This window comes from Colletotrichum truncatum (genome assembly GCF_014235925.2).
Source record: "Colletotrichum truncatum strain CMES1059 chromosome Unknown Contig_0006, whole genome shotgun sequence".
NCBI lineage: Eukaryota > Fungi > Ascomycota > Sordariomycetes > Glomerellales > Glomerellaceae > Colletotrichum > Colletotrichum truncatum.
In genome coordinates this window covers 2,490,138-2,505,866 of record NW_027222403.1, presented here as the reverse complement: position 1 = coordinate 2,505,866, position 15,729 = coordinate 2,490,138, and the positions used below count along the sequence as shown (strand labels likewise).

The 15,729-nt window shown below is 52.9% G+C and overlaps 4 protein-coding genes across 4 annotated transcripts; 1 reads left to right on the top strand and 3 right to left on the bottom strand.

The window, feature by feature from the left end:
• Nucleotides 1-1,195: 1,195 nt before the first annotated feature.
• On the bottom strand, nucleotides 1,196-2,590 carry CTRU02_209967 (uncharacterized protein; the record flags this gene model as incomplete). The annotated part of the gene is made up of 3 exons (XM_036720783.1): nucleotides 1,196-2,164; nucleotides 2,226-2,359; nucleotides 2,455-2,590. The coding sequence occupies 3 exons, from the start codon at nucleotides 2,588-2,590 to the stop codon at nucleotides 1,196-1,198; spliced, it is 1,239 nt and encodes a 412-aa protein (XP_036587623.1).
• An 832-nt stretch (nucleotides 2,591-3,422) lies between these two features.
• Nucleotides 3,423-6,171, top strand: CTRU02_209966 (sin3 complex subunit; the record flags this gene model as incomplete). The annotated part of the gene is made up of 2 exons (XM_036720782.1): nucleotides 3,423-3,652; nucleotides 3,717-6,171. 2 exons carry the CDS (start codon nucleotides 3,423-3,425, stop codon nucleotides 6,169-6,171), a joined length of 2,685 nt encoding a protein of 894 aa, XP_036587622.1.
• Nucleotides 6,172-7,131: 960 nt separating this feature from the next.
• On the bottom strand, nucleotides 7,132-10,682 carry CTRU02_209965 (WD repeat domain-containing protein; the record flags this gene model as incomplete). The annotated part of the gene is made up of 2 exons (XM_036720781.1): nucleotides 7,132-10,491; nucleotides 10,668-10,682. 2 exons carry the CDS (start codon nucleotides 10,680-10,682, stop codon nucleotides 7,132-7,134), a joined length of 3,375 nt encoding a protein of 1,124 aa, XP_036587621.1.
• A 695-nt stretch (nucleotides 10,683-11,377) lies between these two features.
• Nucleotides 11,378-12,412, bottom strand: CTRU02_209964 (uncharacterized protein; the record flags this gene model as incomplete). The annotated part of the gene is made up of 1 exon (XM_070205371.1): nucleotides 11,378-12,412. One exon carries the CDS (start codon nucleotides 12,410-12,412, stop codon nucleotides 11,378-11,380), a length of 1,035 nt encoding a protein of 344 aa, XP_070061019.1.
• Between the last annotated feature and the right edge of the window lie 3,317 nt (nucleotides 12,413-15,729).

Below are 15,729 nucleotides of genomic sequence, written 5' to 3'. Positions count from 1 at the left end.
GTGGAGCTGGCTTGACCCAACGAGGCATCGAACGATTGACAGAGACGCCGGGCGGTTGTACAAAGAAATGACTTTACGAACAATGCCACCTTTCTTATTCAAAAAAAAACCCACGAAGGGACTGTGGACGAACGGAACGGTGACACGCGGGCTGGGAGCGTGTTGGACTGGTTGAGATTCCCCATCATCGACTTTATTCTTTTATTTTATTTCCCTTGTTTGAGCTACATTTAAATGGCGTTGACGATGCTCGCTCCTTCACCCCACGTGGAGGACGAAGAATGGCCAAGGGCGGAGTTATGGATTGATTCTACTTATGGTCGCACTGGCGACGGAGCGCACCCAGGATACCACAATGACCTCTGGGCGGCGGAGGGGGCAAAAAGCCTTTACGTGTATTCATGGTTCCTGTTTCTTTATACCGTCAGGCCGCCTCTAGGACTTAGACAGCGATTTGCTTTGAGACCTTTCCTTTATTGTAACCTAGCCAACATGAGGTAATTCCAAAGATTGCTAAAGTATATCTAAATATATTTAGCCCAAACTTGAGAAATACTCATCTTGTTTGTCCGTGATACGAACTGAATAAACTGAAGCCTGGCACAAGATGAAACCTCTGCATACAGATGGGCTGTGTTCTGTACCAGTTTCGTCATCGTTGTAATACTAACCTGCAAAACGGCTTCGATCGGTAGTGTGGCCATCCATGAAAGCCAGTAAATACCATCGATCACATCGTCACATCCCCGTCTAAGTTCTCAAGACAAAGTCAAGTGAGATCTGTGATTGTATCTGCGCTGTCCAAAAACCAGGCATTAAACTTCATAAAATGGATAAAAATGAAAAAGAAAAGGAGCCCAGACCCCTTTCCACCTAAAACCCCGCGACCCAAAAATCAAAGTGACACCGTTTGTCAATGTGAGAACCGCCCCTCGCAGTAAAACAGAACCCTCCCTCCTATGTGTTTGTTCCGCAGTTTCCTAAAACGCCTCTTTGTGTCTCTTTAATACCGTTTGAAGGAATGTGCCATAGACCCACACTCGCTGTGCTACTTCCCCCCGTATTTGTTATAAGCTTTATCAACAATGTACTCTACATGCTCGACTGGACAGAAAGAGCGGGGTGGTCTTTCTTTTTAGACAGAATAACGGACAATAATTTTTTGTTTTTGTTTTTGCAGAGATGTACTCATCAATCAGAGCTTGATCTCTCGGGCATCTTTGATGTGACCCTCGTTGGGGCAGTACGGACACTTGAAACGCGAGCTCTTAGTGAGGCGGTGCAGTGACTCTTTACAGATGACATGACCACAGGGGAGCATCATAGGCGGATTCTGCTCCGTTGTCTGCTCCTTGCTCACGGGACAGACGAAGATAGGGTGGTAGATCATGCTGCGCGGCAACGGCGTCTCAAAAGCGAGCTCGTTCTCCGTCGTCCACTCAGTCCTTTTCGCCTTCATGTATGTTGTGTACTTTATGAGTTGTGGCAGTGCAATGGCGCCAGCTGTCGCGGCGACGTAGAGCGGCGATTCGGCGGACAGGCCCAGCAGAGAGCAGAACTCTCGCGTAAACGAAAGAGCGACGTCATCGAATGCTGCTGAAGTCTCAAAGATGTTGGAATAGGGTGAGTGGCCGATGTTGGAGGCGTAAATCATGGCACAAGAGAGCTGCTGAATCTCCTTGAGATGTCGGGCCTGGAAGCGGCCGAAGTTGGCTTGGGCGTAGGCGAGAGCGCCCGCGCGGCCGTTGGTACCAGGATCGTCAGGAAGCCCATTGACTTCGGGTCCCTTGAAGAGCCAGACAAATTGTAGCTTGCTGAGCTCGAACTCGAGGTTGGAGCCGCGGGCCTCGAGCTCTTCGCTGTTGAGCTGAGCCCACTCGATGGCCGGGACGAGATTGCGGTTCTTGAGCTCATGGAGAATACTGTACATGTTTGCGAACTTGTCTTGAAGCTCCTGGGACTGAAGAGAGTGGATATCGGTCTCGAGGACGTGGGGGTTGTTCAGGGAGGCGGTAGGTGGGCGTTCATGGGCCTCGCGAAGGAAAGTCGAAGCGACATTGAATTGGCCCTCGCGCAGCATGTGCATAGCAACTGCACGATTTATCAACGAGGGATATGAAGCCATAGCATCGTAGTCTGTGGGGAGAGGTCGCGAAGGGAAAGACTGTTACCGCTGGTGTTAGTTGACCTTTCGTCTCATGTGCGACGGGGTTTGTGAAACGCACTTTATCGAGGGCTTTGCCAAAGATCTTCTGGGCTTTCGAAACCTCTTTCAGGTCATTATTTATTGCTTCGAAGCCTGCGTTGACCGGGTTCTGGAGCTTGGTCATGGTCAAGCTTGCGCGGTGCGGGTCGGATGCTGTGGCACGAGAGAGAGGTGAGCACACGACCATCTATGATGGCGGGGGGGGGGGGGGGGGGGGGGTGTTTGATCTGGGAGATGGCGAAACATACCATTGGCGACTTGCTCCCTCGCCTGGATGAGCAGATCGAGTAGCTTGTCAGCGTCCTTAACCGCGGAGTTGAGGGTCGCCTTGCGGAAGCGAGAGAGGTCCGCTTGGAGCACCATCATGGGGTTCTGTTCTGCCATGTTGAGGGCAGTTCGTGGGTGGCTTAATGTCGTGATGAGTGGGAGTCAGGTGTTGGATGCTGTGGCAGCGTTGTAGCTCGACGGATGGAAGTTACGAAGGACAGGTCATGGTAACGAGACTTTCGTTAATAAGATTGGATTGCTTATTGAGTATGATTTCCTATCAACTGTCAGGTACTCGGGTTTGCAGGCCAGGCGGTCGATGGCCGTACTGGATTGATGGTCGTCGAAGTTGGGGTTACAGACGGCTATCACCGACAGTTAAGATAGCTATCTCGGTAACTGAATTAGTGGTTATAGCGGTTGAGAGAGGGGTGGGAAGAGCGGGCAGGCCCCTGCACCGTGCTGTAGCCGCTCAGCGTGACGTGTTGCGGTACCGGCGAAATGGCGGCCCGGATGGCCATTTAGGGAGAGTACCGAATAACAGGCAGGGGGCGGGAGTTATTGGGGGTAGATCTGGGCTATCGCGGAGACGGGGCACCTTAGCGTTAAACGCTGCCCTTCTTTCTTATGCCGCCCATTCGCTGTAGGAGTCGCAGGTGGTACAGCTCCCGGCCCAACCAATCCACGACAGAAGGACATTGCGTCACATGCCGACCAGCCTCCGGTTCTGATTAGAGATCGAGAGAGATTGAGGCAGTGAACTACTCAACAAGACGCGCAAGTCACATGCAAGGCAGCACTCAATTTTGAGCTTCATTTCCGGCTTCTTAAACCACTCCTAAACCCAAAGGCACAACGAAAGGCGACTATGAACTCGACTGTTTGGAGATAGAGCTGCTGGCGCTTCTAGTGTCGTCGATGCCCTGAGTACCATCGCCGCGCACTCCAAATGGAGATGGCTTTTCGCTTCCCGTTCCCGGTCAACGACCCGCGAATGCATCGCGAAGAGGAACTGTCACTGGCCAGGATTGCGTCGCAGCAACGCAGCAATCGCCCGTCTCCCCTGGATACTCCCTTGCCGCTTGATGCGCGAAAGGAGACGTCCACTGAGCCCGCGACGCAGTCCCCCTTACCGACATCCAGGAGAAACTGGGTGTTTGCTGATCCTGTGGCCTTCAGGTGGGCTTATAGTTGTATTTCTACTATAAAGATCATACACTAATGATGTCATGTCTGTTTACAGATATTTAGAGAGCGATCCGTCGGTTACCGTCGTTGAGCGACGAGGTGTCCTGCAGGGATACGAACTATATCTGGTTGAACAATGGGCTTGTTCACGAAAATCGCCCACGCTGGTGATTGTCACCTATACAGGTGATCCGAAACATTCAGTCGTGGTTGGGGTGCTGGCCGTCCCTGCGGACGAGAGTCTTTGGTCAGACCGCCTGCGATTCTACTTCAAGGCCATACACCAGTACCATGCTCGGCCGAAAGAAACACCGCTGGGCGATGTTATGGTTACGAACCTCAGTAGCTTCCCCTCAGCACTGACTGTCATACCCGTACCCGACGGCGACATTCGCGCCCATCGCCAGGCCTTCATAGTCAACGAAAATCTCAAGCGACTGGGGTGTTCTGGTCGATCTGGCATGACTCTGTCAGACCCCACACCGGCGGCTGTGGGCACATTTTACCAGCTCTACAAGACTAGCGAGAAGATTCCCTTTTCACAGTCAGTGATAGAACTCGTCAAATTGTGCCAGGTTTCCTTGTTCATGTTTGGGAAGTTGGATAACGAGTACATTGACGGATTGCTGTGCGACAAAACAGAAGAAGCCATAGGAAACTGGTGGACGGAGCTCGGCGCAGAATCGTACAATGTCGAGCCGACGGACGGCATCTTAGGCCCAACCACCGTGGCGGCCCTGCTGGGCATGTTAATGGGCGCGAGGAACCGTCTGCATTACTACGGTGCACCCGTGTCCAAAGATGTCTTCGACATTGAGAGTACGAAAAGGGGCATCGCCTACTTTCAAAAATCACATAAACTTGAGCGGACGAGGCGTCTGGATCGTCCAACAATCCTTAAGCTTCACAGTGTAACGGCAAAGGCAGCTGCTGGTGAAGGCTGGGGCGTGCAAAAGGCAGTCAAATCCACCGTTGCTGAAATTGGTGGTAAAAGAGGCGAGTTGGTTATCGGCATGGTCAGCGGAAAAGACAAGGGTGGCATTGCCGACATCGAGACGGTCGATATTGACAAATTCATTGCATTGGCTTACGGCGAGCGAGCGAAGTGGCTTTGGTATGGCAAACCTCGGAGGACCGTTCCAGAGTTCCAGGAGAGGCCATCCGATATTACACCGCCGCTGTTCGGAAAAGACGAGGTTGCTCTGCAAGCTAGCAAACGAACACAGTCATTGCCCATCGAAGAAGAAGTCCAGCGACAGAAGGAAGAGTCTCCTGGGGTTTACTCAGCCCCGGCGCCTGCTTCAGCTGTAAGCGTGACTGATAGCCCTGGAGATAAGGATGCTCTTAGGAAAACTGTGTTCAAATCGGTCGCTGGCAGAGTAAGTGACGCTAAATCTGGGCTTGGGCGCATCAAAGATGTTGTCGGAACGGGGTTGAGAGGCCATGCCAGTCGCCCTAGTAGAGACGACTTTGGCGAGAATGCCTACAATAATGCTGGCGTCTCTACACTCGCACAAACTTCGGCAGCAGCTTTGACATCGCCAGTTGTGGTTGGTAGAGCCTTCACGTGGAAGAACAAACCAGAGGAGTACCTAGTCCAATTCAAGAAGGACGCCGAAGCAGCTCAAGGCATACCAGAATCGGTACAGGAGTCGTTTGAAACCCCTGTGATGGTCAAACAGGCCCTTGAATCATCCGATCCCAACTCAACACACATCGAAGGCGGAGTTGCAACACCTCCGAATGGTCCCGTTAAGGACGAGCCTGAACGGGCGCAAGCGTCTGTGGCCGGGTCTGTTGTAGACGAGGCAGATCTTCATGGGCCTTTTGAGACAGAGCGGAGCAGCAACAACGCAGTGGGCTTCTTGCAACGGCGACATTCCATTACCGTTTCAAGACTCTCTTACAAGCACCCTCTGAATGAAGCTCGATGGCCTCGACGGCTGTCTTTCGGTGATGCCGAAGAAGCCGTCTTGCGTTGGGAGGAGATCACTGAGGTGTACGACGACAAACACTTCGCTACGGCAGATGCGTTGCTACAGCAAGCCAGTCTAGCCGAGCTTGCCCGTAGTCTCTATGATTCCATCGCGACGATTAAACGAGAGGTCAACCCTTGGGTAGAATCTAAGGTCAAGGCTGTTGAGGGTATGGACGAGCATTACGCTCGCGAGCAGGAGGATCTGCAGAATCTGTACTACCAGCTCAGTGAAGCATACCATCGTGTCAAGCAGAGCTCGTCAGAGCTTGTCGCCGAGGAGCGGGCGCACATTACCGAAGCGATTAAGGAGGTGGAGGTACTAGTTGCGCGGCTCGATTATGAGATCAACGCGCTCGTAAGTAAAGTGGACGATGTCGAAGACGGAGTGAGGCTCTTTGAGAGGCAAGTCGAGGACGTGGAGAAGCGTGCCGAGGAGCTTAAGAGGACCCTCGAGACGGAGAGCTGGGCGCACTGGTTCGTCAGAACGCTCACAGGTATCGGAACTGGGCCGAACGTTACAAGGGGGTCGTGAAGACGACGCTGGTAGAGGTCTTTGGCTTGCATAGCGCGGTTCGTTTTGCTTTGGCATTGGGAATACCCCTTCTAGGGATTGCATATTTACAATCATTCTTATAGGTGCGAAATTGGGGCGCGATGGTATGTATATTCTCATTATCTGCTATAGAAGCAGGTTGTCTCTAGGTTGAACATTTAATATTACTGGACCGAGGTTAAATTGCCAGGTAGAGCTTCTTGGGGCAGGTTAAGATAGCAATGACATGCTTTAGAACGGTTCCTACTCTTGGTGAGTATCTAATACACTGGTTGTATAGGATGTCTCGTCAGTATGTTCCCCTTTTATTTCATCATTTTCTACGACAACATTATCTCGTGATGTGTTAAGTTGATAGCCACAATTCATTCAACTCGGGCATTAGCTCCGCAAAGTAGACTCCAGACTTTTCAAAACAATCCAACAAGCTTTGGGAGTAACCCAAGCTGTAAATTAGGTTGGAGCTGGCTGAGAGTGGTTCATTGGATATATTCAGTAACCACGCAGCGAGTTCGTGTTGCAGCCAGAAGGGATAAGGGTTGCTGCGCTTCTAGCAAGCGGAAGATTTTACAGGTGGAACAACTTTGTGGTAATCCCATGTATTCATGTCAGCTAAGTAACTAAGACTGAAAGAGTGGAAGTAGAACTCATAAAAGAACTTTCTCGAACTAGATCTGCTGCTTAAGATAATGACACAATGATCATGGCATGCAACAAACAGATAAGATCCATCTCATCTTTGCCGTGGACATCCATCAATATGATGTTCTATATTGGGCTTCATGCTACGTATTAACTGTATGTAGTCGACCTGACGTTGCCCCAGAATGAGCAAAATCTTGATCGTATTTGCTTATCCAGCCTTTTCTTTTATTCTTCTTTTTAGTCCTAGCCGTCTATTTTTGTTCATATCCGTAGATATTGTCACGTTAGCTCCGTTCAAACACTCGAAGCCCAATCCCAAACCTCCAACCCAACTCCGCCAACAACCATTTTCCCATCTCCAATAACCTCCAGATCCCCAGCATCAGCGACGCCGCTGTACTCATCCGCCAACAGCGTGATCTCCTCAACGCCACCCCGCCAGCAAAGCTTCCACATCTTCACCCTTTGGTCATTGCTCGCGGTCGCATACACCATCCCCCCGCCATTTGTCTCCTTGAGAAACGTAAGACCGTTAATGGCCGCAGCGTGGGCCTTTCTGACACCCGCTCTTGCCACTGGCGCGAAGTCGGCATTGGGATCTAAGGTCGTCACGCCGAGGGCGTTATCGTCGCCGCCGGTAAGAACCACGAACCGCTCTGAGTTGGCATGTACGTCGAGGGCCTTGATGCTGCTCTGGTGGATCCTTGTCGTGTACTTGAGGACGTACTCGTCACACGAAGACCGCCAGACGGCAAGGTGCCCGTCTGTCGCAGCGGTGACGATGTCCAAGACTCCCTCTGGGGAAATACGAAGGTGGCGTACCTGGACGAGACACGCGCCGGTATACTGCCCCTTGACCAACAACTCGAAGCCGCCTTCAGGGGTGTACCTATACGTCTTAACGACCGAGTTCGAGAACGCCATGGTAATGGCCACGGCTTCCTTGAGCCACGCGACATCGAAGCTCGTAATCCGCAGGTCACCTTCGGCGCTCCTGTCCGTGAACACAGCCTCGCGCATGAGTCCCAGCCCAGGGACACCAAGATCCTTGACACGCCATACCATGAACTCTTCATTTCCACTGCAACTGAAAAGGTATTCTTCGCCCAGCCACTTGAGAGACTGTAGTCCGGCGGTGTGGACCTTGACAATCTTCACGCATTGTAATTCTCTCTCCAAGGGGTTTGCAGCAGGCTTGTACTCCCAGATACGGATCGCCGTGTCCTCGGCGCCAGTGGCCACGTACCGCCCAGAGTACGCAACAGCGCGCACCTCGCGGCCGTGGGTACCGCGCTTCAAGGTTCTGTGGTGGGCGATGGCGGCACTGTTGTCGGGTTGTTCGTACACACCGAGCGTTGCGGCCTTATTGAAGACGAATCGGACATGATCCCGGCGGCTGTATGCGAAGGCGCGGTGGGCGCCTCCGCAGTTGACGCGCACGAGTTCCTCATGTTGCGTCTCGTTCCAGATGACGAAGTTCTTGCTGCGGAAGCCGCAGAGGATGAGGTCGGTGCCCATGAGCCAGGCTTCTTCAATGTTGGGGACTGCCGTGGGGGCGGTCTCGTGATGGAGCAGGAGGGCCGAAGGTGTAATTTCGTAGATGCGGTAGTTTCCATCCCTGCTCGTGACGATGATGTGGTCTACGGAGGAAGACGTCGACAGGGGGCCGATGGAGGTTATGGAGTCGGTAGTCCGGCGGTCTGGTGCCGGGATGGCAGTCAGCTGGTCCCCGGAGCGGCGGAAGGCGCTCATGTAGCCGTGCCTAGAGCCGAGGACTAGGAGATCGCCGACAACGCAAGCCGCTGTGACGATGAACCTGTTGTCAAGGTCGGTGGGAACCATAGATAGTATCGTGTATGTTTCCAGATCCAGAGTGAGAATTTGCATGCTGGCTTCACCACCTAGGATCGTAACGAGGAAATCCAGCTTGGATCGGCCGCTGTCCTCTACCAGGGAGTCCAGGCAGAAAATATCGGCAACCTTGCCAGGCACCGTGCCAATCTCCTGGACCGTCGAGTTCCTATACAGAAAAATCTTCTTGTTCGCGGTACCCAATAGCGCCAACCCCCGACCCGGGCTCTTCAGACTTGTACAAGCCCTGAACGCAGCCAACGTCTCCTCATTGGTGCCGATCTCAGACCACATCAACTCAGCTCCCCACGAGCCGACCATAAGTCGGCCGGTGGTGGTAGTCGCGAGCAGTGTATCCTCATCAATGAATGCGAACCTATGGAATGCCTCTTTTGTTTGCGTTGGGACAGCAAATTCAGGATTGAGGGCCGGCAACTTGCCGACTATATCCCGCGTTACCAAGGTCCGCAGTTCACTCGGCAGACCCTCAATATGGCACCCGGTAGCAGCGCGCGAACGGTCCGAAAAGAGGTTAACCTTACTATCCTGTCCTCCCGTAGCCACCAGAACCTCCCCATTATCTAACTGTGTGAGGGCCGTGGCCCAAATGTGCTTTCCATCATGACGCGCGTACGTTTCTTGATGCATGATTTTTGCAGTGACCTGCACGTCATCCTCGGCTGCTGCAGCGGCGGTCAGACACTTCCGTTGCCACTGCTGCACGTCAACCTCTAGAGTCCATGTCTGGAGAGTTGAATCCTCGCCGAAGGAGAAAACCCTCGCAGGTCTACCGGAAGCCAGCTCATTGAGCGTGCGGGGGAACCTGACGTGCCAGATGCGTGAAATATGGCCCATTACCATGGCCAGCGGCGCACTGTATGCGACCTGTGTCGTAGTTAGATCTGCCGCGGCGGCGGCAGCAGCAGCATCGGCAATAGCCCCTCCGAAGCCAGTTTCTCTCGCTTCACCAAAGGAATCATACTGCAGCCGCGGTGCGTCGGGTCTCTCCGAGATATCCCAGATGCGAATCGTCCTGTCATCGCTGCAACTTGCCAGCAGCCGTGCCTTTGTGCCACCAGCTCCGAGGTCGATCTCGGGTGAGATATCAACGCCAAAGATAGAACCCTCGTGGCCCGTGAAGACGAAGAGCACCTCGCACCACGGCTTGTTCTCGTCAGAAAAGTGGCATTTCCACAGGAGAATCTCGCCAAAGGCGGTGCCCCCGGCCACTAGCACGGAGGTCTTGGAAGTCCAGGCCAGGTTGGCCGAGTACAGAATCGGCCGTGAGGGAGACACGATGCGCCCGAACTCGAGCGTCTTGCCGTCCTCAGAGAAGGAAAACTCGAGGACCTCGTTGTGAGCCGTGACCAGAACGCCGCGGCCAGGCTCTTCTGGCGAGATGGCGCCGTCGTAGATCCAATCCGGCGCCTTGGCCTCGACGATCTCGGGCAGCAGTTCCCCGTTGTCATCGCCGCTGGCTGACAGGCGCGCCTCGATAAGGCTGAGAGGCAGCACCGTTACAGCTTGGTTGCCCCAAAGCAGCACATGCTGCTGCCCATCCTCGCCGCCCCCAACGCTGACGCCGTGGATAGGCTGGGCGTGGAAAACCTTCATCTGGCAGAGCAGTCTGCCATCCCCGTCATAGACCTTTAGGTCTGTGTCCTCCCCAACGAGGAGATAGGTCTCACACCGCTGTTGCTGCTGCCCATCACCACCCCCGCGGGTCGAGGTAAAAAAACAGAGGCCGGTGACGGGGGTAAGCTTATGGTCCCGCCGCAGTGAGGGCCCGGCTACCCCTGGTTTCTGTTTCCATGTGATGTCAGCCGGCTAGATCTTACTCCTTTCCCACTTTCTAATGATTTTCTTTGGTCTTTTTAATTTGCAAGACGTGAAAGATAGCAAATAAGTGAGCGCGGGTGAATCCTATTTTCGAAAAACTAAAAAAAGAAAGAAGAAAAGGGGGATGAATGATGACTAACTGCATGGCGATTCATTGAGGAAGTTCAAAAAAAGGCTATATCGTTCGGTTTGGGCCTCCAAGTTGGGGACCTTAAAATCTCACGCAGAGGGATTTGTTCTAGTCTCAGGGGAGCGGTTTCTTGTATGCGAAAAAGGTGTTGCCTACGGCCCCAGGATCATGATGCTAGTTTGCGGCTGGATGGTGCTTATTAGGAATCCTTCTCGGTCTGTCAGCCTGGTTTGGTGGCTCGAGTCATCCCTCCTTTCTGCTGTGTGTGGTGGAGTTTTTTTTCGATGTTTGTGGGAGAAATTTTGAAGCATACAAAATCGACAGTGTCAATTTCTCTCAAGATGCACGTTGCTTTCCGCCGCTGTCAGTGGGCTGTCACGATTCAATGACAGCGCTGCCACATGAAACACTCACATTGCATAAGAGTCTCAATTGGAAACATTGTGTGAAAATGAGCAAGTTCTCTTTTGCGGTATAAGCATGGATTGAAAATTCTATTGACAATGAGCCTGGCTGGGTATCGTCCATCCCCAGGAATCCCCTCATTCGCCCCTATCCCATCAAGCTAGACACACAATCATAACCACTTCCTCGCGCGTGTCGTTCGTTCTCGTGATAATGACCATAACCCAACGCCATCGATGCTAAATCAAAGTGGTTGCCAAATCGCACAGCTTCGTATAGACATTACTGCCTCCACCCCATTAATCTAATGAGCTCTTAAGAGCGGTGGGAGTAAGGCTCGTATGCCATGTCGGAGCGGGCGCCGCTGGCATAGCGGGGAGCACCGTACTGAGTAGCCTGCTGCTGCTTGTAGTAGCCGTTCTCCTCTTGAATGGGCTGGTAGGAGCCGGTGGCGTTGCCGGTGGGCAGGAGCTTCTCACCGTCGCTGTTGCGCTTGCGGTCCTTTCGGGTGTGGCTGGGAGCGCAGCAGCAGATGGTGAACATCCAGAAGAAGCCGGCACCAAGAGCCAGAGCAGCAGCAATCCAGATAAGAGCGAGGTAGCTGTTGTTAAAGGAAGCCGAGACACCGTACCACTTCGCAGTGCCCTCAACAGCGCCAACGACAACAACAGACATAGCAGTAGTAAGAGCGGCTGAGGCGCAGACGGCAACAGAAGCGAGGGAAGCGACGAGGAAGGTGATGCAAGACATGACGCGAGTGCAGTTGGCGAAGATACCGAAGATGATCTCGAGGCCAAGAGCGACAAAGGCGATAATGTAGGCGACCTGGGTCCACTTGGTGACGGTCTTGAAGGCTGACAGAGCGGTAGTCACCTCATCGGGGAGCTCGATCTTGCGGCCGGCGGCAGTGCCGATGGTCTCGAGGGTGCTGGTGTTCAGGTACTCGGCAGCCCAGTCAAACTTTGCCTTGGTGCAAGTCTTGTCACCGTTGGAGGCGGTGGTGCAGTAGCCCCAGAGAGCGATGTCGTAGAGGTTGTCGAGGCCGAGGTCGGCGGCGGTGATGTTGCTGGTCTGAGTGCCATCGGTCTGAGCCTTGGTGACGCCGCCAACGCCAGAGCCGCCGTGGAGAAGAGCGCGGTTGTGGTAGTTGCCGAAGTTGACAGGCTGAGTATCGCGACTGACTATACTCGATACCGAGGCAGGGTTGATCTCGAGATCGGTGAGGTTGACGCGGAACATGTAAAGATCCTTGTTGGAGACACCGCCGAGGGCAGCAATCATCAAGAAGATGAGAGAGCCGACGGTAAGAATGAATGGCAGAGCCACGCAAATAACCCGACCAACACCCATGTTTTAGTTGTTTTATTTGCTTGTTGAAGAGTTGTTGTGGTTGTGGAAGGTTGTTTGATATGTAAGTAGGTTTCGAGTGCGATGATCAACGAGCGTGTCCAGTAAAAGAACGATTGTTGATTTGATTTAGAGTTTGGAAGGTGGAGAAGGCGGAAGCTAGCGAAGGAAAAGGAAGCTGGAAAAATCCCTTATACAAGTATCGGTTAGGAGGAGGAGGATGAGACGAGAGAATATAAACGGATGTGAGTGAGTGAGGAGAGCAAGAAGTAAGCGGCTGACTAGAGACGGACGACCGTTGATGTTTATAAAACCGGCGAGCAAGGTAAGGTTGGGGGACTCCAGGTGCCTTACGTACCTGCGTAGTATCCATACGGATGTCAGAAGGCGCAGGGCCAGCAGGTTGGGAACGGGGGGTACAGGGACAAGGACGTGGACGTGGCGCAGTAGCGTACTGCGGTACAATCCACGGATTTTTTTGGTGGAGATGGGACGGGATTTGATGCGCAGCAGAACAGTAGCAGTGGCTCGCAGTGCCGTCTCAGTGGGCAGGCTGAGCTGAGCTGGGACGCCAATCCAGCGAAGCAACAGCGACACCCTACAGCAAAAAACCCAGCCCGGTGCGTGTTTGCAGCACAAGCTACGGAACAAGGCAAGTCGAAGTAAAGGTACCTGGCCCACTTGCCTCCCGCTTGTTGCTTTGCTGACGGGCTGCAACCCGCCTCCACACAGCTTAGCGGCGCGACTCAGCCCCGGTTCTGCTAGGAACACCCATGACCATTAGGGAATCCCTCGCCCGAGCAACGGCGTCGAGCGGTGCTAGAGCTGTTCTTTACTAGGGCCGTATAGGAAACGAGACAGAAGAAGGCTCTACGGAGTATCCTATCCCACACATCTCCCACATGCCGTACTACTAGAGTGCTCTACATAGTATCGGCAGCGATGCTCGAATCATTATCCATGTTCGCACATATCCGTAAGGCATATGCCGTTACCGTCTTGGCCCTCATAGTTGAGTTGCGTTGCACAAGACGGGAGGGACCTTTGGAGATTACCGACGCATACCCGGACAGCTAGCTCGGGCAAGAGAGTCTGACAGGCTAAAGCAATGGAGAAAGAAAGGCAGAAAAAAAAAAAAACATCACATAGTAGACAATAAGCCGAAGAGAATTTTGGCAACAAAAATGCAGGGCATGGGGGAGTATCTGACAGGGGTGTGATCCATAGGGCAGGAACTGATGACGCCAACTAAAAGTACCTTTTCAGCGTGCTGCCTGCGCACGGGTACTTTTTCGACACTGGTGTCAAACCTTGCCCGTCAGCTCAACGCCCCTCCCCGGCATCGCTTCTCTCTATCGTTCCATGGGATTGTTTTCCATTTTCTTTGGATGCCGGGTTTCTAGATGACTGTTGGGTGCAGCTTTCGCTAGCACCGATTGGTGCCTTATGAAACTTTCCTAAATGATTACCTGGAGGATGGAGAAGGAAGGCCATCCTGTTGCTGCACACCAATTTCACCCACAGAAAGGTCCTGTCCAGGCTGCCTCAGATTAATGAGGAACATCGACGGGCCAAGAAAACACCAAGAAGCTGAAGAACTAGCGGCCCTGCCATGCTCTTCAGCGTTGGCCCAACTCGCCAGCTCGTCAACTAGAGGCGTTGCCAGCAAATTGAGAATTTTAGGACTAGGCCAGAAAAGGTGAGAAGAAGGGGCCATGTTGTATATATTTCGCTGCAAGCAAATGCTGAATGTTGCTACCAGTACGAAGTATCATTCTCTTGACTGCGGCGCCATACGTTTTTCCTAAACCCCCCTTCTCCTCATGACATGGTACGCGTCCTTTCTGCTGTGTCTCTCATTCGTCCTTAAGCATGTTTGACCGGTCGGGCTTGTGTGTCGTGTTTTTCGTAGTTCAGATGAGTGGGTGCGAACAGCAACACACTGTGCAGAGTATCTGTACTTTGCCTGTCTCTGCACCGAGGCGACTCGTAGGACACAGCATTCGCTGCAACGCCATTTGCTATTCCCTGTTTCCAATAACAAGATTCGCCGTTCGCCAACCACCCGCTGGTAGTCGATCGGTGGTCTGTTGCTCAGTCACAAAAAATCCATTGTTACCCTGAGAGGGAATTGGCATCAAGATTGCCATGATCGGCGTCAATTCACCGTCTGACACGTCCAAGCTGCACGCCGGGCTCCATACACACACGCAATTAAAGTGGCCTGGGGTGGTGGTCGTCATCCTGCGGAGGCTCAGCTGTTTATTTTTCTAGTGTCTTTTTTTCTTCTTTTTTTTTTTATTTTTTTTTTTACCTGATGCCATTTTGCAGCATTGGGTTTCCCGCACCTTCTGCACTTGGCACCGGGTTTTCAATCACCCACGTTCCGGTGACTGCAAAAAATAAATAAAAAGCACCATCATCATTGGCCAGTCGATTCCCTGCATGTCCTGGGCTCAGCCCCATGGAACGTTTTGGTAGCAACCGGTTATCGGGTAGTAATGCGTGTGGCTGACCCTTGGGCTTGCCAGATCGCCTACTCAAGGCAAGCACCCACTCCGGCCCTGTGGCTCTGCTATCGAAAGTCCCGCCTCACAGAAAAGAGCGAATAGAACAAGAGAAAGCCAAAAGGGAAAGGGTCTTGGCCAATCTCGCACTAGCAAACGGCAAGGCGGAACCCTCTAATTTTAGAAGATGCAGTCCTTTGCCCCTACCACCCATTATCGCTAACGCCGACCTTAACTATCCTCGAGTGCAACACCACTTTCCGCTGTCAGCGCCGAATGACAACCTCATGGCTCTTGTTCACTATGGGGCCAGCCCGAGACCCTCTACTTGCACTTTTTATTTTTTAAGGTTGACAAGCCGTCCTTGGGCCAATCTTGGAACCAATATCATTGGTTGACCTACCCTGGGAGCCTGACGTCGCCCGTCACCGCCACCACAGTCAAGCTCAAAGTCAAGGTCAGGCCCCGGAGCCGTTGGCTATCATCTGGCTTTTGAGGAGAACATGACCCAGCAGCTTATCGGTATTCCGAGTCACGAGCACCCGCTAGGGTTCCGACGTTGGTGTCAGGGTTCAATGACACTTTCTTGCCGCAGATTGGCTTACTAGACAGCTCCAACGAATTACGTCTCGACCGCGAACACAATCGTGGCTCAGTGACCCAAGCTCGCTGTTATCACTACAAGCGGGGTTTTTTGGGTGAGCTCACTTTTGGCTTGCGGCGCGCGTGGGGAGAAGAACCGGCCTCGGCGCGACTTGAGATACTTCCTAGTCTGCTTCATGTCGGACTTTCTTAGAAACAAAGAAAAGGCGA